Source organism: Carassius auratus, chromosome 26 (genome assembly GCF_003368295.1).
Source record: "Carassius auratus strain Wakin chromosome 26, ASM336829v1, whole genome shotgun sequence".
Taxonomy (NCBI): domain Eukaryota; kingdom Metazoa; phylum Chordata; class Actinopteri; order Cypriniformes; family Cyprinidae; genus Carassius; species Carassius auratus.
In genome coordinates this window covers 22818355-22845445 of record NC_039268.1, presented here as the reverse complement: position 1 = coordinate 22845445, position 27091 = coordinate 22818355, and the positions used below count along the sequence as shown (strand labels likewise).

At 36.4% G+C, this 27091-nt stretch overlaps 1 protein-coding gene and 1 non-coding gene across 2 annotated transcripts in view; both read left to right on the top strand.

Moving 5' to 3' along the window:
* LOC113044730 (protein FAM184A-like) overlaps positions 1-27091 on the top strand; it is a 90717-nt gene that overhangs the window by 42821 nt on the left and 20805 nt on the right. Inside the window, exons 9-11 of the mRNA XM_026204909.1 lie at positions 634-846; positions 17132-17285; positions 18668-18795. Of these exons, the coding sequence (XP_026060694.1) occupies positions 634-846; positions 17132-17285; positions 18668-18795 (495 nt within the window). The remainder of the gene's footprint in view (positions 1-633; positions 847-17131; positions 17286-18667; positions 18796-27091) is intronic.
* trnav-uac (transfer RNA valine (anticodon UAC)) lies at positions 9506-9578 on the top strand. The gene has a single exon. It is a non-coding gene; the product is annotated as a tRNA-Val (tRNA).

The following is a 27091-nucleotide window of genomic DNA, read 5'->3' as shown; positions in this document are numbered from 1 at the left end:
TAAATCTGTTTAAATCATAGTTACTGTAAGTTGTTTTTACAATTGTTTTTGCTTTTGGAATTAGCTTTCATTTTTATATTTTCATTTTTTTTTTTTTCTTGTAATTTGTTTGTGCTTTAGTCCTAAATTTAGTTTTAGGTTTATTTATTTACAGATAGCAAAACTTCTATCTTCTAACTTATCATTTTTGTTTAGTTTTCATCTCATTTTATATGTCAATATATAATATTTAATTTAAGCTTTATTTCAATAATTTAGTTTTCTTTTGAAAATACAGTTGCTTGCAAAGTTGCAAATGGTCATGTTTTATTTTTCACATTTTTACATTTACAGTTTTACCATTCACTTGCCATTGTTAGTACCTGATTTTACTCTACTTTACTTTAGTTTAGTTTACTTTATTGCAGGACAAGTGGAATACCAATATTATTCGACAAATTTGGTTGAGCTTAACGTGCATTAAACCCTGAATACACAAAATAATGTTTAAATGTTTAATGTTTAAATGTAAAAAATGATTCATTGTTTGTGTTGTACAGTGTTGCTGTTTTTGAAGAGGTCATTCCATTTGCTTTCTTTTACCTGCAGAGTTTTTTCATTTATCAACCAGTGTCTCCTGCTTCCTTTGTGCAGATTTCCTTGCTGAAACAGAGCCTGGAGATGCAGCTTTCCCAGTCCCAGCATTCCCTGCAGCAGCTGCAGGCACAGTTCAGTCAGGAGCGAGAGCACCTGGGACAGCAGCTGCAGGAAATGGAGCTGGAGCATCAGCGCAGGGAGCAGCGGCTGCAGGAAGCGCACTGCTGCGCTATGCAGGACATGCAGGAAGCCCGCCAGCACGACCTCAAGGTAACCATGACAAAACATAATCTCCCACCTGTTTCATGCAGAGAGACCTCTCTGACCTGTATGCACGCTCTTATCTTTTCCTTTCACCTCCTAGCTCTCTTGTTATTTGAGTTTTTATGCCTCTGTGTTCCACATCCAGCTGACACAGAACAGGGTATTCCATTTACGTTCAGTGGATACTCTCCAAAAAGGTGCTAGGTTGACGTGGAGGAGACTTTTTTTTTCTTTTGCACACAAGAAGTATTCTCGTAGCTTCATAAAATTCAGAATCAATTCAATTGACTCATACTCGAGTCAAGAACTGTTTCTGTCAGACGTTTCTGATTCGAGAACCGAGGAGCTGATGATACTGCGCATGCGTGATTCAGTGTGAAGCAGACCGACACACAGAGCGTCTGGACTGAACTGATTCTTTTGGTGATTGATTCTGAACTGATTCTGTGCTAATGTTATGAGTGCGGGTAAACCTAAGGCTTGAATGAAGGGAAATCATCACCAATTCCGTCATTACGTAGAGCGCAAAAGAACCGGTGAACCGTTTTCTTCAACTGTTTTATTGAATCGAACTGTCCAGGAAGAGCTGGTTCGCGGAAAAGAACCGAACTTCCCATCTCTACTGGTGATCTGAAAACCGATGCAACCGGTTCTTGACTCGAAAACGAGTCAATCTTTTGTTCATTATCTGGCTCGGTGTTCATCTTCAGTTCTCTCTTCACAGCAGTTCAGTCAGTGTACTGTTTGAGTAAATGAATTACTCCGGGATATTGGTTTGTTTGAACTCAGATGGAGTGTCAGCCACATTAAAAAAGTTAACAGTTTAAGTCATTTGCGGATTAATGCTTATTGGAAATGCGAATCGTTTCAAACGATTCAGTTCGATTTGGTGAACTGGTTCAAGAAGATCCGGTTACATCGAGTGATTCGTTCGCGAACTGGATATCACTAAACTGCAATGTACTCGCTCACAAGAGACACGGAAGAGAAGACAATGCTGAATAAATTCGTAGTTTGGACCAAAATGTATTTTCGATGCTTCAAAAAATTCTAACTGACCCTCTGATGTCACATGGACTACTTTGATGATGTTTTTTTTTTACCTTTCTGGACATGGACAGTATACTGTGCACACAGTTTCAATGGACGGACAGAAAGCTCTCGGACTAGATCTAAAATTTCTTAAACTGTGTTCCGAAGATGAACGGAGGTATTACGGGTTTGAAACAACATGAGGGTGAGTTATTAATTACATAATTACATTTTTTTGGGTGAACTATCCCTTTAATTCTTCGTGGCATAGATTAAACAAGGTGTTGGAAACATTCCTCAGAGATTTTGCTCAGTATTGACATGATAGTATCACGCTGCAGATGTGTTGGCTGCACATCCGATGTGAATCTCCCGTTCTACCACATCCCAAAGCTGCTCTATTGGATTGAGATCTGGTGGCTCTGGAAGCCATTTGAGTAAAGTGAACTCATTGTCATGTTCAAGAAACCAGTCTGAGATGATTTGAGCTTTGTGACATGGTGCATTATCCTGCTGGAAGTAGCCATCAGAGGAAGGGTACACTGGATATTTTCTCTGACCATTTTGAATGACTTGTGTTGCTTACATCAGCAAGGGTTAGATTATATTGTTGTAGTTTCTTTGTACAGTCACTGGTCACTGGTGTTTAACATGTTTTATTTGCTCTCCAAAACCATTTTTATTTGTATCTGCTGTTTGGCGAGCATCCATTTCCAGTCTTTGTGGATTGTGGATGAGACTTCATAGCGATTGTCAACAGTCTGACTACATGAGACCACATTCACTCCAACTTCCATTTGCTGTTGAAGCTCTTGCCTTGTACAGAGGCAGCCAAGCAACTGCGGAACGTAATACTTTCAGCCTGTATGTCCACTGGTGAAATTGACCGTTAGCCACCTTTGCCCTCACGCAAGGCCCTCAATGGATTTGGTGTGATGAGGCAGATCTGCCACAGATCCAGCCCTGCCCACAGCACGTCTCTCAGTTCCTTCTCTTCCCCCTGTCCTGGAATAACCTGCCTGCTCTCGGCTCTCCTCTCTGTGGGTTAGTAATGGCTGAGCGCTTGCTGTCAAAGGCTTTAATGTCTGCTTTATCCAGTACCTGGCCCCTGACGACTCCAGCGGAGAGAAACTCTCACTCTGACTGGAAATGATTACCTTGAGCTGGGCTGAAGTGGCTCCACACCGCAGGCCTGGAGATGAAGGCTGCGAGCAGGGATGGCGGGAGGAGACCGCTTGAATAACTGCTGATAAGTTGAGATTGACTCACCAAATGGAGCGTCAGTCAGAATCTCAGGCTTCACTTCACTGTTTTAAGAAGTAGTGGAAGCAGACGGCCTGCACAGGCTTGTTGTGATGCCACTAAATGGAAAAGGCTTAGGTCAAGAATATTATTTACGTCACGGACACATAATTTTATATGACCTGTTACTGATTTTTTTTTCCTGTAGCTCAACTGGTAGAGCATTGCGGTAGCAAGCAAGCAAGCGCAGGGTTGGGGGTTCGATTCCCCGGGAACACATGATAGGTAAAAATTGATAGCCTGAATGCACTGTAAGTCGCTTTGGATAAAAGCGTCTGCTAAATGCATAAATTTAATTTTATTTAAATTTACAATTAGGAAACAGTAACTAAAATTATACATAATTATGAGTTTTCAGCCTTTACAGACCCAGGGACCCATTCATAGACAGACAGACAGACAGACAGAGAAAAGAAATCTGAACAAAACTATAAATAAAATTAACCTAAAAAAATATATATATTTGCTTTAAAAATGACAATAGCATAATAAATGGAAATTATATGAAAAAAGAAAATATAAAAATAAAAGCTAATTCAAAATAGTACTAAATACTAATAATAAATTATAGTATGTAAATAATACTAAAATAGAACTGATGACATCCGATGGTGGTAAGAGCTGTACGTGTGTGTGTGTGTGTGTGTGTGTATTTATCTGTTTGTTTGTTTAAAAATAAAATTATTATATTTATTGTTATACTATAAATGACCAAAGTGTGGTATCTCAAGACATTCACCGTATTCAACGGCTGTGGTCGGAATTCTTGGCCATTTTTTTGCTGGTTAAAATGGGCTCTAAATCATTATTCCAGTGGCTCAGTTTGCTGTTTGTTTCAGCAAACAGCTGTGTAATGGATTTCAGTGCTCCATGTCACAGCTGGTTTCTGGACACATTATGTGTGATGACACCAGCTGACCTCTATTACTGATGTGCCCCACCGTCCAAGACAGGGCCACACCTGGCAGTAGACTATGAGCCTCGGCCACCAGCTGTCAATGGATGGGAATTGGTTTATCTCCCAGTGATGCCACTTGGAAATATACACACAGAGGTTAACTGTTTTTGTTAACCCAGTTTGCCACAGAGACCTGCTGTTTCGTACTCTAATCTAATATCAAACTGCTAACCAGAACCCTTAATCAGAAAGCCTAACCCGATGTTTCATTTATTTATATTGGCTTTTCTGTTTGTAATAGATTTGTATATTTAGCTATGTACTAATTTGTTTAAGCTGGTAATTTTTTACCAGCACACTTATTACATTAACCCATTAATCTTTAAATTATTACATATTTAAAGAAACTGTTAACTATACAATTAAATAGTTAATAAAACATAAAAAACATTATATTAATTAATTAATTATTAAAACAACTAACTGATTTAGTTAAATTAACTATTATTAAATCACCAAAACAATATATAAATTGTGTTTCATTTCAAAACATAAAAAAAATTAAATGTTGTGCTAAAATAAAATACAACAGATATCTAAGAATAAATGTACTGATTTATATGTTTTGTTAAATGTTTTTTGTAAACAGTTTTGTATTTCACAATTGATTTATTTAATTTTAGTAGATTGGTGTATTTAATTACACCTGTGAGCTAATAAGATAGAAATGGATGATCCACGTTTTATCAGGTAAAGTTAATGCTTTCATATTTGGTTTCATAATAATAATTCTTTAAATTTCCCAGTTATTAGCGAATAATAAATCTGCATGGTTATCTGTTATTAATCTATTATATCTATTTTTCCATCTATATCTGTTCCATCTATTCCATCTATCTGGCGTGTGGACTGTGGTTATAGACAGATGAATAATTAGCATATAATTGGTGCATAAAGCATATAAAAAAATCAGACACAATAGTAATTTGCGCATGTTGATGAGTTTCCCTGCAGCACAGGCAGATGCGATAATTGCGGTATATGAGTTTTACCCAGTTGCCATGCCATTAAAATAAGCTTCTTCATGTCCTTGCTTCATTCATGTAATGAATGGAGATCCAGCAGAAGGCTTTTGAAATCCCATTTAATAGCTTTCTGCTCCAGAGCACCACATCTGAGGTAGACACCAGGAGCCGATTTATTGACTTGTGTTTAATTATCATCAGAAGTTCAGTATGATGATATCTCACACCAACCGCATCACCACAGCTCTCTCTCTCTCTCTCTCTCTCTCTCTCTCTCTCTGCTTACTAATATCTCAAAATTGAGCATTGCTCTTTTGAAGTCAGGCGGAGGAACGCTGCTCTGCTGCTAATGGGCTCAGCAACACTGCGGAGGAGGAAGATGGCGTCAGTCTTACCCCTCGCCGCTCCGTCCTCTGAGATGAAAATGAGCGTGCAATTCCTCCGTCTGATATCCTGCTCCAACAGGCAAAAAGATCCAGCTCAGCTCCCTCCTGTAGTTTTTTGCTGATATCAAGCACCGCTTTTTACCCGGCCGGAAAGAACAGGCCAAAATCCTGCAGCTGCCACAGTAGGTAAAAACACTTGTGTGTGCCCATTCTCGACTGCATGCCGGCCGAGAGCATATGGACCTGATGAGTCACTGTGGCTAAAGGAGAAGAAATCTGAAGATACTTCGAAATTTGAGAGCTGCCTTTTACTGCCCTCTGTTTGCTCTTTTCAGATGTGGCTCATAGAAGCCAATTTTAGAGATGGAATAAAAAAAATTCATGTAATTGTGATGTTTTTATTTCACAAATTTGGCCTTTTTTTCTCGCAATATTAATTTATATCTCACAATTCAGACTTTTATCTCACAATTCTGAGGGATGTAAGAATTGTAAGATACGAACTCACTACTCTGAATTGCGATAAAGTCACAATATGTACTTGCAGAAAAAAAGCCAGAAAATCACAATTGAGAAAAATGTCAGCATTGTGAGGTACCAATTTACAATTACCTTTTTATTTGTTATTCTGTTGCGAAAAAAAACAAAAACAGAATTGTTAGATTTCTCGCTATTCCGAGTTTATCTTGCAAATCTGAGTTTGTATCTCACAATTCTAACTTTTTCCTCAGGACTGCGAGATATAAACTCAAAATTTGCGGAAAATGTCAGCATTGTGAGATATACATTTGCAATTACCTCTTTATTTGTCATTCCATTGCAGTAAAGAAAAAATCTCTCAATTCTAACTTTTTCCAAAGAATTGCAAGATATAAACTCAGATTTGTGAGGTATGAGCAATAAAGTGACAATATCATCTAGGACAAAAAAATAAAAAATGTAAAAGTTGAGAGAGAAACATCAGTATTAAATTGTATTTAATTATATGCATTTGTGAATACCTTTTTAATTAGCTATTCCACTGCTGAACCAAACAGACAAACAAACAGAATAACAAGATGTAACCTCACTATTGCAAGAAAGATTTCTTGCTATTCTGAGTTTATACAATGTAAAATGTATATATCATGATTCTATCCTTTTTCTTCAGAACTCTTGAGTTATGTGATATAAACTTGCAGTTCTGAGAAAAAAAAATTGAAATGATAAGATATGTAATTCACAGTTGTGAGTAAAAAGTCTGAATTGTGAGATTGATAGCAACAATTAACTTTTCATTGTTTATCCCATGGTGGAAATTGGCTTCAATATACTCATCCAAACATGTAGCATATAAAATCTATTACTATTTTGAATAATTTGTTTTATTTTTATTTTAAAGCAGTTGCACTGACTTAAGTCTTGTCATACATAGAGTACAGCTATAGTTTGGCAAGTCTAAAAAGAAACCTGTTTTGTGGTTCTTGAGCATTTCCAAAGTTAAGTAGTCCTGTCTCAAAGCATCATAAAACCTGCTGGAATGAAAACAGATAGCTAGTTCCCAGATCTTTTATGAGGGGGTAAACTACATTAAGTGCCTACAAAAGCTAAATAAATCTAGTTTGAGAAGACATGAGAGATGTTTTATATCCTGCCTCACCTGACCATAGAGCAGTGGTGAGGCATTGCAGAGCTCTTATATTGAGTCATAGCCACCTTTCACTGGTATTAATCACACAGTCCCCTAATTATAATCATTTATTATTAGTAGTAGTAGTAGTAGTATGTTTGTTCAAAAACCCCTTAGCATGATACATAATAGTAGTAGTACTGTGCTACATTTAACAGTAAATCATTAATGCAGTGTTATTTTAGAATCATTTTTAGGATCTATTATAGTTTTTATTAGTGTTTTGAATTCACTTTTATTTTTGTTTACATTGTAATAAACTATGTAACTATTTTTTGTAATTGTGCTTTTGCCATTTTTCCCCCTTTTTTTCTAAATAGTACGGTTTTAATGTTTTTTTTTTTTTCAGTTTTAGTTTTATTTCAATTTGTAATTTTAAACTTAACTTAAAGGCAACATTTATAATGTTTTTTTTTTTCAAAGTTTTGCCTCTAATATTTATTTTATTTTAACTTCAATATAAAATGCCATCAATATAACTGTTATCAATATAAACCTTTGCATTTATAATGGGTTGTTTTCTGTGCTTCAGTGTTTGAGGGGGATTCTCTCATTTATCTGAAAACCGTGTGTTGAATCCTAAAATAACTCACTAATTAATGCACAAGCTTCATTGGCAGGGAAAGAAGCGAAGTGTAATTTTTCCCACTCCAGACTCATTTCCACACAAGGAATGTGACATCATCCTCGTAGCACTTGAGGAGGTGAAAATGGTACTATGAGATTAGAGTGGGAAGAAATGTGTGGAATAAACATCACAACTCTGCATTTTTGTGTGTGTGTGTGTGTGTGTGACTGCTGTAGTCATTCAGATAAAAAAACATCCTTCTGTAGATGTTTTTCTCATGTGTGTGTGTGTTATGCAGCTCAGGCCACTGTTGTCCCTGATAGTTATCTGAATGACAGAAATGAACTGACCTTTTCAGTTTTACCGAGCCATCGGGCTGCAGGAGGAGTCTGCTTATTCTGGAGGAAACATAAACTCTCATAAAACATCTGGAAACTGGATGTTTTCACTCTAGTCTAAGCAGTTTATGCAACTGGCCCCAACTCGCAACATTTCTTCTTTGCAATCTCACTTATTCACCACCATCATTTCTTGTCATTTCTCTTTTCTTTTATATATTTTCATGTTTTCACCTGCAGAGTAGCATCCCAAAAGAAAAGTGTGCTTGTAGCAGCCTCATGCTGTTTTTCAGCGTCAGGAACTGAGGGACTCATCAGATTAAAAGAAAAGCTCAGTGCACCAAAATATTGAGGTAGCTTTAATGAAAACCCAGACCAGGGCATTCAAAAATTCAGATTGGGCAGAGGATTCACATTGCAACAGGACAATGAAACTGAACACACTGCAAAGAGTGGTTTATAGAAAACTCTGTGAAAGTCCTTGAGTGGCCCAGCCACAGCCTGGGACTGAACCATAGACTGTATAAAACATGGACGTAGTGTCCATTACGTCACCCATTGGTTTCCAAAGATTTTTTTTGAAGGCAAAAGTGGGTGGAGGCGGCCGTCACCTTCTTGGCAGCGTGTCACCAAGCATCACTCCCGGATAATCAAAAATGGGCAAAAAGGCGGACCTAGCTGATGAAAAAACACCCACATAGTTTGACGGCAGTGACAGCAGCGACAATCCACCTGTCATTCAAGTGGCCACGCCCATGGCTGTAGCCAGCTATGAGGTCACCGAGGCCCAGACCATTTTTAATGTTCGAAAATAAAGCGAGAGCGCAAGACGCAGACAGATCCAGATATAAGCGTTTTATGACTTGTTTTTTCACTATATTTAATACTTTAGAAAGTTAATAAAGTAGGAAGTTGTGGTTTAGGATCAGCGATAACTTTATCTAATTTCCAAAATATTTGAAATAATTTCGGTTTATTTTATTTAATTATAGGTTTTTGTTTATTTTAATAGCAACATCTGGCAACATTTAATTGCCGGCATTAGTCTGGCAGTTATCGAAAAAATGCAAATAGCAGCATTTTTTTGTGATCTGCTATTTACCCTAAGTGCAAATATCTATACAGTATATTCTATTTATACTATGTTAAAATAGCAGGATCTCTGGTATTTATACTACTTACTGCAAATAGTGGCAATAATCTGCACCTCAGTATTGTAGTACATTATAAAACAGTATGCAGTAATAACTTATTGAGTCTAATTTAATGGATGCCAAATTATTGGGACAATAAAGCCCTCCCCACCTACCCTTAACTTTTAGATTATTTACTTAATTTTCATTGAAAATAAATGCTTTTCTGATGTGATTTGAAATTGGAGAAAATTTTATGTTTGCATGAATAATAAACAACTGCTAAAATTATCCACCCCATAAACCCCATACAGGTTTCCGTAGTGTAGAGGTTATCACGTTCGCCTTACATGCGAAAGGTCCCCAGTTCGTAACTGGGCGGGAACACTGGATCTCTTTGGGGAAGTCGTGGCCTAATGGTTAGAGGGTTGGACTCCCAATCGAAGGGTTGTGGGTTCTAGTCTCGGGCCGGACGGAATTGTGGGTGGCGGTAGTGCATGAACAGCTCTCTCTCCACCTTCAATACCACGACTTAGGTGCCCTTGAGCAAGGCATCGAACCCCCAGCTGCTCCCCGGGCGCCGCAGCATAAATGGCTGCCCACTGCTCCGGGTGTGTGCTCACAGTGTGTGTGTGTGTTCACTGCTCTGTGTGTGCATTTCGGATGGGTTAAATGCAGAGCACAAATTCTAAGTATGGGTCACCATACTTGGCTGAATGTCACTTTCACTATTCACTATTCACAAATATAGTACTGACAATGCAATAAATAGGGTATGATTTACCCTAAAACCCTAAAAGAAAGCCTTGCCACCCCAGTTGGCAGCAACGAATTAAAGGTTATGGTAATTTGAAAATTTACGAGCGTGAATCTTTCGTGATCCCGCTCCGAACTCCCGAACTGATTCAAATGATTTGCGATCCCCAAACTGACTCAAATGATTTGCGATCCCCAAACTGACTCAAATGATTCGCGAACCAGCTTTGAACTCCCGATCTGACTCAAATGATTCGCGAACCCGCTTTGAACTCTCGAATTGATTCAAATGATCCGCAAAGCCACTCCGAACTCTCTAACTGATACAAATGATTCGCAAACCAGCTCCGAACTCCCAAACTGACTCAAATGATTCGCGATCCCGCTCCGAACTCCCAAACTGACTCAAATGATTCGCGATCCCCATAACTGACTCAAATGATTCGCGATCCCACTACGAACTCCCCAACTGATTCAAATGATTCGCGATCCCCAAAGTGACTCAAATGATTCGCGAACCCGCTTTGAACTCCCAGACTGACTCAAATGATTCGCGATCCCCAACTGACCCAAATGATTCGCGATCGCGTTACGAACTCCCGAACTGATTCAAATGATTCGCGATCCCCATAGCTGACTCAAATGATTCGCCATCCCGTTCCAAACTCCAAAACTGATTCAAATGGTTTGCGATCCCCAAACTTGACTCAAATGATTCGCGAACCCGCTTTGAAATCCTGAAATGACTCAAATGATTCGCGATCCCGCTCCGAACTTCCAAACTGACTCAAATGATTTGCGATCCCCATAACTGACTCAAATGATTCGCTATCCCGCTACGAACTCCCGAACTGATTCAAATGATTCGCAATCCCCAAACTGACTCAAATAATTCGCAAATCCGCTTTGAACTCCTGAACTTATTCAAATGATTTGCAATCCCCAAACTCTAAAGAATTTACAAAGTATTATTATACTGTAATATTTTTGTTGTTGTTGTTGTTGTTGCTATAAAAACAGACTTAAGCCATCAATAGCCTTTAAAATGCATTATATAAAAACATAATGTAGGCAAATACAAAATAAACAATTTGTGTACATGTTATTACAAATGCTGATTGCTGCTGTTACACTTAGAGGACAATCAAATCCTTGTTTAGGCTACTGACCAAATATTTCATTCAAATATTCACTTAATCTTTAATTTTTGGCCACCTTTTTGCTATAGATGACACAGGCTTTATAATTTCTTCAACAAAAAATGTGCATATCACAACCCTTACAAAAATAAATAAAAATAAAATAAAAATAAAATAAAAATAAAATAAAAATAAAATAAAAATAAAATAAAATAAAATAAAATAAAATAAAATAAAATAAAATAAAATAAAATAAAATAAAATAAAATAAAATAAAATAAAATAAAATAAAATAAAATAAAATAAAATAAAATAAAATAAAATAAAATAAAATAAAAATAAAAATAAAATAAAAATAAATGTCAAGAGCTACAATTGTGATTTGTAAATAATACAATTTATTCATTTAGTTTTTTATTTGATTGAAGATATTTTTTCACCCCCATAGTAGGTTTTTTTTCCATCATCATATTTGCGGAAGGGGGGCACAACAAAAAAATCCTGCTTATGGGAACCCTTAAGGTGTTGTTAAACACATCGCTGGGAATGTGTGCTCTACTACACACACACACACACACACACACACACACACACACACACACACTGAAGCACGCGTGGTGTTTTCAGCTCTTCACTATATTGATGCATGATGTAAGCTACACATGTGCACGTCAGCGCGCTATGAGAGGATTTCACCATTTCATTTGATAAAACTATCATCATTCATTCGTATCATATACACAGACTGACAGAAACGGCAATGTCTTTATGACAACCTGTCAGAATAAAATTTCTTAATCTTGTGTTTCTTATAATAAATTGACATATTGATAACACTGAACCTTTTATAATGCTCTTAATTACATTACATTAGTGAGTGTGGTGGTGCTTATGGGTTATGGTCACTTATTCCTTATATGTTTGTAATGTTTGTTATAACTGTTCCAAATGCAAGACATTGATTGCATGAGATTAAGTTTGTAAATGATAGCCTGTGTCCTTTTGTAGTGTGCTCGTATATTTAACATCATACTGTGATAACTGTGACTAAATTCAGTATATATATGTCTGCCATATGTTGCCACCCCTCAAAATTTCCTGCAACCTTCTTGCCACCCCATCAATATTTTTCTAGGTCCGCCCCTGCCCCTGGACCTTACTAATTTTTAAAGCCTGGCTATGGCAATGGCCACGCCCTTAATTATGCAGAAATTTAAGGCGTAATATAATTTAAACGGATGAGTTAAAAAAAAAAAAAATGACCCCCTCGCAGTTGTCAGGAAAGCCAAAATTAGCTATATACCAAATACATTTTTTGTACCAGGTTGTAAACTTTTTTTTTTCCTGCTGTAAAGTTGGGCAATTTAATATGGGGAGTCTATATTTACACTGCAGGTCTTGATGCCCAAATCCGATTTTCTGACTATATCCGATTTTTTTGACGACCTGCTTACATCATCTTTTAAAAGTGTCCCGTATCCAATTTTTGCATTTACACTGTACACTGCTGAAACTACCAAACGTAGACGTTCTGACCAGGAAAAAGAAATAAAACAGCACAAAATACAATGGATGCAGATGTAAATAAAATTATACAGTAGGGCTGCAATTAATCCGCGATTTACATTCGTCAAGGGCCGGGGAGCAGCAAAAAAATAAATAAATAAAAAAAATCAGCAAAACATTGGTCTCGTATGGCGGAGAAAAAAAGGAGAGCCCTTTATTTCTGTAACAACCCTACATTTTTGCCCCATCTCTTAGCCCCAAAGACTGAAAAGACATGAAACCTCGGCATTGCTCCACTGTGTGTATCCTTCGTCCTCCATCATGCCTATAATAAGTCATGTGATCTCAGTTGGCGGTGTCCACCTGAGTTGACGTCACTTTTTAATGACGTACGGCTCGCATTTACTGGGGAATATCCGATTTGTCTGCTTACATGGCACACGCAAATGCATGTATCCGATTCATCCGATCTGAGAACATCGGAATCCATGCGGTTTTTTCCTGCTTACACGTACACCGGTCATATCCGATCTGTGCCACATGAGAGCAAAAAATCGGATTTGGGTCACTTGAACCATGTTAATGAATTGCAGTTTTATTCACTTCCGTGTTGGTTTCAAGAGAGGGAGCGGAAGGTTGCCACTTGGAATTAACCCAAACATATAATTAAGGAGAAACCTGGAAATGTGCGTCTGCCCCCATCCAACCTTACAGAGCTTGTTTTGTTCTGAAATTCCGCATTAAAGTGGCTCAGTTTCCAGGATTGTTCTACCAACTGGTTTGGTGCAGTCCATGTTTACTGAAGCGGTTGGTCTAATTTTCTATTCCCTGTCATTCCCTAACCCACTTCCTCTCACATCCACAACCCACTCTGCTGGATATCACTGACTCCAAAGTGTCTTTCAGTGGAGGCAGGTGCCCTGCATTACCCCTCATTATGTCAGTGTATCTCCAGCGCTCAAACAGCTCCATTCTCTTAATCTAATTCAGGGTGCTGTAATTTGCGTTCCTTTTGCTGGGCGCTAGACCGCAACCATCCAAGATCCTCAACAAGCTTGCGGAGATGCTTAAGTGCCTTCTGATAGAGTAATAATTCCTGTCACTGACAGTTGTTTGAGAAACATGCTACATTTACACCTGTGTTCCTGGCTAAGTGCTGCTTTCTTTTGATGCCTGTTTTGCATATTTTTGGCAAGTGCACCTGTTGGAATTCTTATTCACCTTGTTGAAAAGACCTGCTTCGACTAGTATGAATTTCATGCTGGTCTTTATTTTATTTTTATTTTTATTTATTTAGTTTAGTTCTGGTCTAGCCATCCATTTCACCAAACGAGCGCAGGTTAGGTCAATATTGTAAATTTTATGAAATTTGGCATTGCTTGAGCAATTTGGTCTCGCTGTTTAAGCAAACAGGTTTTTGATGATTAAACCGGTCGGTTTTTATGGTTTAAGTTTGAGCAAGCCTGTTTCTGTGGTTTAGCAACCAGATGTTTGGTTTGTTTGTTTTTTTTTTTGTTTTTTTTTTTTGTTTTGTTTACTAAAAGCCCTTTCTGTTGTTGAGCAAACGGGTGAAGGAATTGTAGTTTAACTTATCAAGTTTAAAGTGTTAAATAAGTAAATGAACCATTCTAAAGAACTGCTCCAAATTCAGAGCTGTAAATGCTGGGGGGGGGGGGGTTGTATTTTTCCAAAACAATTGTATGTATGAAAACAGTGTTGAGTACTCGAGACTCGGACTCGGTCTTGGACTCGGTCTCGAGACCGTATTTTAATGGTCTCGGTCTTGTCATGGACTCGTGTGCATTTTGACTCGGTATTGACTCGGACTCGAACATATTAGGAATCGGACTTATGCCCGAGTCCACTCGAGTCCCAATCAAAATATTTCATGATTATTACTGTATGTTAATGTTTATTTAAATTGATGTATGATTGACACATCCAATGACTGGTGATTTTCTTTTGACGTGAGACGTTAGGCCAGCAACACACTGGATGCGTGGCGCAAGCGCCCCAGCTGCGTGGCGTGTCTGTTTTTAATTCGGCTCCCATGTTAACAGGTTAGATCTTGCAGACTGCCTGCGTGAGACGCGTGGAAAACCCGTGCATGCTAGAAATAGAACCGACGCCTATTTTTCACGCGACACGCGTGCATGTTGGAAGCGTTTCCAGGCAAAATATACTAGGAAAATATGTTTATATGTCATTTTGTACACAAATGCATATTAAATTCATGACATTTTGATATTTGAAAGTCTATAGGTTGACATAAATTCAGATATAAATGTAATTTTAAAAATAAATTAATAATGATCGATTTTCAAATATTGCACCTGTCAAACATACTCTATTTTGCCGTCAATACTGTTGACGGTGTCTTATCAGTAGGTGTGTAAAAAAATAAAAAAATTAATTTGATATCGTTGTCATGAAGACAAGAGCCTGGTTTTTTGACGGCCTCCCTCTATGTCACCTACAGCAGCAGCAGTGCGCCAAGCGCCGTGTGCAGGCACGCTTCTGGTGGGTAAAGACACAGAAAACGCGAACCAGCCACCCTTTTCTGGCACGCAGTAGAGACGCCACGCAGCCAGTGTGTCACCGGCCTTAAGTTACCCTCCTGCCATCCGCCTGTAGTGATCCCGCTTTCCAGAAAGCCACATTGCTACATTATTTCTCTCAACTGTGTTATTTTTACAAAGTAGGACAAAATGGTCACAGAAAAAAAACAAATATTGTTTAATTAAATTATATAATGAATACAGACACAGACTGACTGTCTCAACACTAAACATCTCCCCCTCAAAAACAATGTCTGACAGAATGCATTGAACTTATATTGCATTTCATCCAGCTTTCTTCCCCTGGCACATACACACTTTTGGATGAAATTTTCCTGGACAGTCACTCGGCTCTTGTGTGTATGCCCTCCGTAACTAAAAAAACTTCGACTAGTGTATATTTTACCCTGCATTAAAACGCACCATCCAGGGAAATTAGCATTAGATTATCCGTTGCTGTTACAGAAAGTGATAAAATGGTAACTGTTGTCGGTCCCCGCTTCCTCTGCGCCAGTAGAGAGAGTTTTTAGTTGGGGTGGATTGATCATGAGACCACATCGTGCTCGGTTGGGTAGCAGGATGGTCTCCTCACTTATTTTTTTGAAAAGTAATTATGCCCATTTTTAATCTTCACAACATCTAAAGTGCACATAATCCAATACATTGTAAGGATATTAGCAGTCATTAGTTAAGCTTCAAGGTTAAAAGTTATGTAAAAGCTGTTACAGTTGAACATTTACAGGTATAGTGGTACAGTAATGTTACTTGCATTAGAAGTGTTATGTAGAATTACAATATAGAGTCGTACAGTAATATTATGTGTACTAGAAAGGTTATATGGATGTTTATAGTGGTACAACGATGTTATGTGAAAATGAGCACTTAATATTGACAAGTAACACTTCATAATACTAATAAAATTACCTTTGCACCACATACTATGTGGCCCTTTTAACCTTTATTGTTTCCACGAAACATTTGACATACTCTTGAAGATTTCTTTAGGTCTTGTCTCAGACCCAATCTCTCTGGTCTCGGTCTTGACTCAGACTCGATCCTTTCTGAACTCGGTCTTGACTCGGACTCGACCCTTTCTGAACTCGGTCTTGACTCGGACTCGACCCTTTCTGAACTCGGTCTTGACTCGGACTCGACCCTCTCTGGACTCGATCTGGACTCGGACTCGAATGAGCTGGTCTCGACTACAACACTGTATGAAAATTGTATAATATCAAAAGTACACATTTCTAGTAATTGTGCAGTTAATTCTTATATTCAAATGACAAAGAAAATATAAAATATTTAAACAATAAATGTTGATTTTGTATATATTAAACCTACTTATGTTTTAAATATTGTTGTGGGTTTCAATTGATAATAGAAGGATCTTAGTAAAAATCTGAATGGTTTTTATTTTTTTATTTTTCTGTTAGCTAACATATTTAACAAAAATGTAACGTCTTCCACTTTTTATGATCTCACACAGCTTCTTTTGTTACTGGTTTTGTTGTTTTTCCAAGTGATGTTTTTGTCTTTTGACTTTTGAGCATCTAGTCCTCTATCCAGGTTTATGCTTACCATATACATTTAAGTTTTTCTTTTTTTTTACTGCAAGCAGTAGCAAACAGTTTTGTACAATGGCCCTGAAAGGCAAAGTAAAACATTTCTGAAGTTTCTCCTTGAGTCAAGTTCTTACATAATTTATTTTTCTGTTGTGTATAGCAGCAAAAATAGGTAAGAAAAAATGTCAATGATTTTTTCTTTTCTTTTCTTAGATTTTTCTTCCTCCACCCCCCCACACATGCAAGATGTCCTGGAAGTGCAATTAATTATTTTTTTCCTCCTATTATAACTGGAGCGAGTGATATGAGAGACATGAAAGAAGCATCAGTATACTTTCATAAATCTAATATACTGTTTATGTAGATTATACATATGTCTACTCTAATGAACTGGTGTGTGTGTGTGTGTCTGTGTGTAGGAGCTTGAGGAGCGTCTACGGCAGCAGCACCACATGGAGCTTCAGACTCTGCGAGAGGCTCACAGGCAGAACATCGAGACTCTGAAACAGCAGTCAGAACAAGAGCTGCAGACCCTCCGCTTCGAACTGGAGGATGAGGGCAAGGCCATGCTGGGTAAAACAGACACACATTCATTCACAGACCCTTCAGAGCCTGTTATTATTTACTCTAGCTCAAATGAAGTCTTTAGGACTGAATGTCTCCAATGTCATCCGTCCTTTTGTGCGTGGTGAAATCAGATCCATTTGCTTAGTCAATATAGTCAATATCTGTAATATCTATATTTGTTTCCATAGTAATGGATTATGTGGCAGCAAAAGAGAATGCATGATGAAGAGGACAAACATTTCGCCAGTGCCTAAAGAAACCTGTTTAGACTTAAATGCATTTCCAAAGGTCATTTTAATATGATATCTATATATAATCAGGTTAGATCAATGTGTTAGCTTGATAAAAAACTGAATTCAAGTTTTTTTTCTTTCTTTTTTTTAATATATTATTATTATTATTATTGTTTATTTCTTAAAAGAGTGTACTTGGTTCTCATAAAGTACATAACATTTTCCTTTACTTAATCAAAAGAGATTATTCTACAAAAAATAAACCACAACATTGGATGTTTTTTTTTACTTCATTATTTTAATGAAATTTTTTTTTATTTTTACTGATATGACCAAACAAGCATCTATATATAAGTCCAATATTTCAAGAAATTAACAGTATTTTCTCTTTCTCTGTGTGTGTGTGTGTGTGTGTGTGTGTGTCAGTCTCAACTGGAAAATCTAGAAATATGATGTGGCTCAACACTGCATGATTAACAAAGTTAAAATTAAAATTCAATTTATTCCGTTTTATTAAAATATTATTAAAGTTGAACGGTGATGCTCCAATTTATGCCCATCATAGATTGCAGAATGCTAAAACTCACAAAAATGTGGCATATATCTGGATATATCTAATGACTTGGTTTCATGGAGCTGGGGAAAAATAAAACTAAAATAAGAAGTATAGTAATAAATAATTTACATTTTGCATCATTTTATTTTGTTGAATGGCTTATTGACTGCAAGTAAAGAGACAATTGGAAATAAAATAATTTCATTATTCGTCCTGTGCCATGTTAATAATTTAGAATTTTGTTGGTGGTATTAATAAATGTTAATAAATGTACTTATACACCAAGCAGCATTGGAACTAGATGTTGAATGTAAAACCTCAGAGTCCTGAAGCGAAACCAGCGGAGTTCTACAGCTCTAATTATAGCTCAATCTCATTGAAATAATGTATAATTGGAAGAAAGTGGAAAGGAGCATAATGAGGGAGCACTGACAGGAAATTGCAGGTGGAGGAACGAGTGTCACTTCCATTTCCAGCTGTGACGTTAATGCTTTGGGGAGGAACGGAGATGGATGATTTTTAATTCAGCTCCAGACAGCAGATCATCTCCCTGGAATAGTCCTGTTTTTCATTCCCTGTGTCTCTCCTTCTCCTCTCAGCATCCCTGCGTTCAGAGCTGAACCATCTTCACGCATCAGCCATTGAACATATGCGTCAAACCCATCAACAGGAAACAGCAGCTGCCAAACAGGAACTGGAGAACGCTCTGGAAAAGAGCAGAGTAAAGGTAAACGTCTTCCATAGCGGAGTTATTATATTTCACAAGAAGTGTATTATTGTGGTGTCATTGATTTTAGATTTGCTCATACATGTCTCATACAAAAAGCAGTAATTGGTTTCAATAAAATGCCGTCCTCCTCTCTAATTTGACCTTTTTTTTTACTAAACCATACACACTACCATTCAAAAGTTTAGGGTTCAGTAATATTTCTTATAATGTATTTTAAAGAAATCCCTTATGTTCGTAAATGCTGCATTTATAGAGTAAAAATACTGTAATATTTTGAAATATTATTACAATTTAAAATTTAACATTTTTCTATTTTAATATATTTTAAATATAATTTATTCCTGTGATGTAAAGCTGAATTTTCAGCATCATTACTCCATTCTTCAGCGTCACAAGATCCTTCAGAAATAATTTAAATATAATGATTTGCTACTCAAGGATCTTTTATTATTATTATTATCAATGTTGAAAAACGTTGTGCTGCTTAATACTTTTGTGGAAACTGTGAAACATTTTTGTTTCAGGATTCTTTAATGAACAGAAAGTTCAAAAGAGCAGCATTTATTTGAAATATTAATGTTTTTTAATATTATAAATGCCTTTGCTGTCACTTTTTAACCAGCGTTTTAAATCAAATGCAATGCATTCTTTTTGAATAAAAGCTTTTTTTCTTTTTCTTTTTTCTTGATTTTGAATGGTAGTGTGTTCAATACAAAAATGTAAAATGTTTATTCATGTGTATTCAGTCTTTAGTATTAATTCACATTATAGTACACATTATATTTTATGTCTTTTCAAATTATTATTTAAACATACTGTATTATCTGCAAGTCAGTATTTTTGCTGTAGCTTCAGTGTCTTCCTATCAATTCCGGACTGCCTCCTATACAGTCCCATTGTCTCTTAATGGAGACAGAGACTAACAGTAAGTTTATTTAGTGAATGCTTTTCAAAGAAAGGACAAATCAATAACGTTCTGCCAACAGTTGGCTGCTATGAAAGAAAAGGACCTCAATAAATCCTCTTGTCATCTGGCTCATGTATAAGACGACAGTTAAACAAGAGAAACACTGAAGGATTGTTTGCCAAGCAACTGAAAGGTTGTACAATTTGAATCTTAAATGCAGACCTTAGGGGAAAATGTGTCTATGTAACACACATTCATACAGAATCAAACTGCAAAGCACTTTTGCGTCTCAGTAATGGCCTGTGATTGAAGTAAAATTGCACTTTCTGTGTAATTGCACTCTGTTTTCAACCTTTTATCTGGATAGTTGTGATACTTTGGTCTTCAGTTCATTAGGTTAGCATGTGTCTCATGTTATACTATATTTTGTGGATGTTTTGAGGATGGAATAGGAATACAGGGTTTCCATTAATATTGGAAAACCTTGATTTTTAAGAAGTAGATTTTGGCAAACTGTCGTCCCCCGGGTGACAATGATCTTCTTTACTTTAGTAGCGGCATATCAATACTAATTAATTCTCAAGCTCCTGGGGCTCAAATCGGTCTTGTGTGAACTTACCTAATGTCCCATAGGTCAAAGGGCAAATTCAGTGTGATCTTTGCTAAAGAGAGGCTGCGAACTCTCTAAGGTGTTCAACAAATCCTGCACTGCTGGCGTCGGGAAGAAATCTAATTTTGCTAAGCATTTACTAAGCGTTTCTAGCCTCGGTGCATCATACATCACCCAGGAATAACAAATGAGCATACTCGGAAAGCGCAGATGCATGAATTTTGGGTCAGACTGTGAATATTTGTGTCTTGTGAGATTAGAATTGTTTCATGTGCGTCTACAATCAAACTGCGCTTCTGTCTCGAGGACACGGTTGACTTTGTTGTGTTCAGTTTTCTGTAATGCCCTCACGTACTCTCAGTAACATCCCTTACATCATAAGGCTGGAAAAAAGTGTTTCACCTTCCCCCAAGACTCTTGCCGATCCCGCTAGTTATGACAGCACAGACAGATGTGTCATGAAAGAGCCAGGAGAAACATGGCTTTTTGTTTTCTACTTTAAATCACGGTAGCAAAAGGTGTAAAAATTGCTTGGTCAGTTAATAAATAAATAAAAAACCACTGGAATTTAAATTATGTAGAAATTAGTTATTTTTTATTTTATTTTATTTTATTTTATGCATTCTATTTATGCACCAATGAATTTTAGGCTGCAGTTATTTCACTTTCTGTTTTAGTAATTTTAGTGCATAAAATTATAATTCTTTTCATCTTTTTGTTATGATTTAATTGGACTATTTTATTTATTTTTGCCCCAGTGAATTTAAGGCTGCATACCTACTTAAGGTATGGATGGATAAATGTCATTATATTTATATATATATATATATATATATATATATATATATATATATATATATATATATATATATATATATTTCGAGTTTTCATCTAATATTTATATTTTGTTTAAATTACTTACAATTATTTTTAATAGTTACAAATAACAATAGTTGCGTACAACAATAGCAGCACTGCCCTAAACCATTCACCCTCTGCTTTACAGATGTGTTTTTCTATATTTAATTTAGGTCTGGGATGTTTCAGTTTTTCTTTTCTTCCATAAGAAATAGCAGTTCCATTCTGCGTGCTGACAGGTGTTAAAAGCATGTCTGAAGTCAGGAACAGACCCTCGCTGGTATTCTGAGGGGGTTTCCAAGGATCACTTCCCTCACACTGCATAACACAAATCTCTCTTTCTCTTCTCTCACGCTTTCTCTCCATATTTGTCTTATTGCTATTTTTTCTCAGTGAGATTTCAGTTTTAGTTCAATGAGCTGTGTAAGATTTGCTGACCAAGCCACGTAATGCAAAGAATTGAGTTTTACTTCTAAAGTTATCAGCAGCATCTCCTGGTAGACTCTCATATGAATTATAACTGGCTTGAGAACAGTTTTGTCCCCTGGCTATTAATATTTGAATGGAATAAATCGAATATTACAGGCAGATTCCCTTTTTTATTTTACAGGTTAGCACCAAGGTCATATGGTCTTTATGACAGCTTTATTAATTGTTTTTTCATATGCGTTAAAGGTAAAAAACCTGATCATTTTATCCACATGCTCAATAAGTGATTCAACGGGTCTGGTTCCTCAAACGAGTGCCTGCGTTCACAAGACGCACAGTATTTATTAAAGCCCGTTGCTGCTATGCTGTGCTCCTACATCATGAATCATTAGCGCTATTTTACACGGGTCACCACTTTTTCTGACACCTCTGATTTGCAGTCAGTAATAACCGTGCTTCTCTTCGGCTGGTGAGATGACTGTATGAATACGAACAGAGAAATCAAACTCTCCCCGGAAAGGCTCCTGAGTACATTAGTGCTTTTCTCTGCCACAATAATGGAATGGATTACAATTTTCTCACTTTGTGGATGTTTTCCGCAAATGTTAATTTATCTGATTCTTTGTAGTTTGTGTAATTAATCGGAATTCCATTTAATTAATTTGATTACAACTTTAAAACTTTTAAAAAGTGCTCTTGAGCAAGAACTGAATAAAAAAGCACTAAAAAATATTTGGATAAAACCTGTATCCATGATTTAAAAGTAATAAATAAATTAATTAAAAAAGTAAATACGGTATCATAATTGTCATGTGTAAATTTGAGTTTATATGGCATGTTTTAATATCTCAGTTTTACTCTATATCTATAAATATGACTTGGTTGACAAAAATGTTTAAGTCTTTATCTCTCAGTGTGAGTTAAAGGGACAGTAAGTAGGAATTACTCCCATCTAGTGGTGAAATTGTATTTTGCATTCAAACTAATTTTGCTCTCCAGCGCCTCGCTTTTTCAAATGCGCGTTGCATCTACGGTAGGCGATATGTACCAAAAGCTTTGACGGGATGTCTTCTAATAGCACTTCGTCGAGTTTTCCTTCAGGTGAACAGGTGTGTTATTTCACATGACAACAAACAAACGAATGTTACAGTATGAATTACTGACTGTGGAAAACATGAAATATTGTAATTAGTAGTTATGTCTTCTTTATTCATTATATTTTCTGAATAATGTGCATTGTTAGATATAAAAAAAATATTATAATATAGATTGTAACACTGACTTACCTGTCGAGAAGAAAACTGGCCACTTCAGCGTCTCTTTTGAAATCTTTATCAAGCATTAGCTCTTTCCACCTAGAAAAAGCTTCCCCGACATTAACTCTTGTTTTCTGTAATCTACGGTCACGTTTCCTTTTACGTTCTATTTTTGACTGTTTTGGCGACGATGTTTTCTTCTCCTGTGGCGCGGCATATGTATGGTCCATAATAAGAATGCAATCCAGACTTTTAAACTTGCCGGTGCAGTTTCAAGCGCCTCTCACTGCTCTGCACCTGCGTTTCTGGCTCTGACCGAAAACGCGCTGTGGAAACGCGTTGGCTTAGTACTTTTTGTCCCTCTCTGCTATTATAGTTTTGCAAGATGGCGGAACTACATGGAAGCCTCCGTCGACCTACCTGTCCCATGTATATAAAGATAATAAATTCTTCATTTACGAGGATTAGTTTAAACATTGGCATAGGTATTTGTACACCATTGAGGGCATATTTATGAATAAAAATATTGATTTTAGATAATATAATACCTAAAAAGTTACTTATTGTCCCTTTAATATCTCATGAGCTTTTATCTAATGAAGTGATCATATTTTACAATATGACCTCTCAAAAAGTACCAAAAGATTTCACAGTTATGTTCTAATATTGTGACCTTTTATCTTTTTAAGTGATGATAATATTTTACCAGTATGTCCTTTTTCTTACACTTAATGTTTTTACATACATTGGACTTAATATTCATTGGAATTTTTATCTCTCCAAGTCACTTTAATAGCTCACTGTTTGTCTCTTCTCTTCATCAAGTGATTTAATATTTCACAACATGACCACATTTCTCAAAATATTACTTATCTCAATTATCAAACTTTACTTCTCATAATTATGTCTTTTTTATCTCCCAAAGTGTCTTTTTCTGATAATAGTGACTTTTTATATTATGAATTGATAATAATATTTTACAGCTAGAGCATTAATCCATCCATCCATCCATCCATCATCTTCCGCTTATCCGGGGCCGGGTCGCGGGGGCAACAGTCTAATCAGAGACGCCCAGACTTCCCTCTAGAGCATATATGTTGTAATATGACTTAATGTTTCACATTTATAACTTTATTTCTTAATATGGTATTTTATCTCCCAAAGGGACTAAATATCATACTATTATGTCTCATTTTACTCATAGTTAATTCAACTTTTTGTGATTTTAATATCTCACACTGACTTTATTTCTCAGAACAAGATAGAATATTTTACAATGGGACATTTTCCACAAATGCAACCTAATATTTGACCATTTTGCAATTTTATTTTATTTTTTTGACTTTTTTTTTTTTGACTTTTTTTGTAATTAAGACTTTGGTAACACTTTATCTTAAGGACCAATTCTCAATATTAAGTAGCTTGCATAATATTGCATGTTGGATGTTTATTAGTATTTATAATAAAGCACATAATAATGCCTAATTTTGCATGTTCTTTTAGATCTCTTAATTGTACCCCATACCTAAACTTAACAGCTCCTTACAAATAATAAGTTGCAAATTAGGATTTTATTGAGGAACATGTTATAGTTAATATTTAGTGTGTAGTGAGTAGTAATTGGACCCTAAAAAAAGTGTGACCATGAATTTTTATCACTCCAAGTGATTTAATATCTTACAATGTGATTTAAAATCTGCCAGTTGTGACTTTATTTCTCATAATTGTGGATATTATTTCATAATTGCATTATATATCTCAAAATGCGACTTCATTTCTAATGCTAATCTTAAATTTGATTTCAGTTTAAGGTGGGAACAGGTTTCTACATCATATAAAAATGTGTTGGATAACATAAATGACTTTAATCATGTATGTGGTTGAATAACTCTTATCCCTCTAGTGCCACCATGATCTCATGTTCTCCCGTCTCTCTTCTGTGACCTGTGCGGCTCTCCCTCCATCGACAAGCTTTTGATCAGCAGCTCACTGAAACTGAGCCTCTCTCAGGGGTTTCTGGGTACAATGCCCTGGAGAGCAGAGCTCCACACATGCTCCCAGACACCTGCTAATCAGCCTCCTCTCATCTGTCTGCATGTCTCCTGGCCTGGGCCAACATTAATGATGCTTATATTATCCTACGCATGAAGTACTCCTCCAGGGAGACATTTATAGGTGTCTTGGTCTTTCATGGAAATGGACGGAAATGTTCATTTCAGCCCTCGCAAATTATACCCTTTCTACTTCAGGCATAAGAGCTGAAAGATTTCAGCACGCTAGATCGAGCGCTGGACTTTTAAATCCGCGTCTCTTCAGGAAAGGACCCCCTGCTGATGTCAGATGACAGTTCCTGTAGGTCTAGCTCTGTCGTTACAGATGGACGGCTGATGTGATGTTCGCTGAAGGTCTCTCTGTGGAGAGCGGTTTTGATGACCAGGGCTTCAAGAGTTGTTTGACCTAAAGCTTGGGCTGCTGTTGAGTGTGTGTGTGCGTTCTAAGTCTTCAATCTATTATTCAGCTGAATCTGGTTTCATATGCAGTCAGATTATGCAACAATACCCTGCCATTATCCAGGTGTTTCGACCTCACTCCAGGCAAAAGTAGCCGTGCATGAATAAAAGATACAAATCAAAATTTGAGCATTACAGAAGAAGCTGGTTGTTCCCATAGTGAAAAAGCATATATGTGACCCTGGACCACAAAACCACTTATAACAGTCATTTTTTTATGAATTGGGATTTATAAAATTGAATAAATAAGCTTTCCATTGATGTATAGTTTATTAGGATAGGACAATATTTGACTGAGATACAACAATTTTAAAGTCTGGAACCTGAGGGTGCTAAAAAATCTAAATATTGAGAAAATATTGGCCTTTAAAGTTGTCTAAATGAAGTTCTTAGCAATGCATATTACTAAGCAAAAATTAAGTTTTGCTATATTTATGCTAATCATTTTACAAAATATCTACTTGGAACATGGTCTTTACTTAATAACCTAATGATTTTTTGCTTTAAAAAAAAAAAGGAATAATGTATTTTAGGCCGATTGCTACATATATACCTGTGTTACTTATGACTGGTAGACTTTATGACTAAAGCAGAAAAACATTTTTTGGTAGCCATCTGTGAAAAAAACATTTTTCAATGTTCAAAAAGAATTTTCTGTGGCCGACTGCTTAGACTACTCTCAAGTTAGTCATCTTTTTCTTTTTTCAAGACTGGTTTTATCATGGAACACACCATAAAAAAAAAGTTGTGGTTGCCAGGTCTTCACTGCAAAAATGTGTTCACAGAATCAACTTAAATTTACAGTTAAAACCTTTATTCCATTAACTGATGTTAATGTGCATATGCCACCCAATTTAAGTGCTTGAATCAGTTTTTATAATGCACTGACAACAACCACTTCAAAAACACAGGTGGTGATGAGAAAGCCACAAAATTAATCCACATTCATCAAAAGTAGCTTTTCCACGAGCTGAGGAGATCAGTACTAATAGATGAAGGTAAATTAGTAAAAAAAAACTTTGTGCAAAACTGATTAAAAGAAAAAACAACAACTAAAAATACATAGTTATTTAAATGTAAAAGATTGTAAATGTCTTGCAAGAAATTCTGAGAATGTTATTTATTTATTTATTTTTACAGTTTTTCATTTTCACTTTCCAAATTAGTACATTAACAGTATTTTACTGTAAAATTACATGAAAGTTAAGTTAAGTCAATTAAAGATTTACACTATATACAGTAATGGGCTTTACGGCTAACCATTTAACCAAAGCATTGTTACAGTCTTTTACCAATAAAATGACAATAAAATTACAGTGCAGCTTAAAAAATATCTCTGTCTGACTACAAATATATAGTCTGACTACAGATATATAGTGAGTGTGGAAGTGAGAAGCAGGCCGCCGTGGTCTGCTGGAGGCACAGTCTTGAGTTGTGTAAATGAAAATGTCACAGGCAGACCCCTGACAGCTCTGCTCCAGCACATTAACATCACCCATACATCCAGTGAACGGTCAGGGAATAAAGACCATTTAGTTTTTCCTCAACACACACCTGAGTCCGAGCACATGAGTGTTACAGTTAAGAGAGACTCGTCATTCATGAGCTTACTGAGATAATGCAACAGCAGGAAGAGCAGATGTTTTCTTATACAGAAGGCTCAGCTACTGTCTTTTAGGGGCCAGATTGTCCTTATCTTAGCACATGTAACATGTTCAAATGT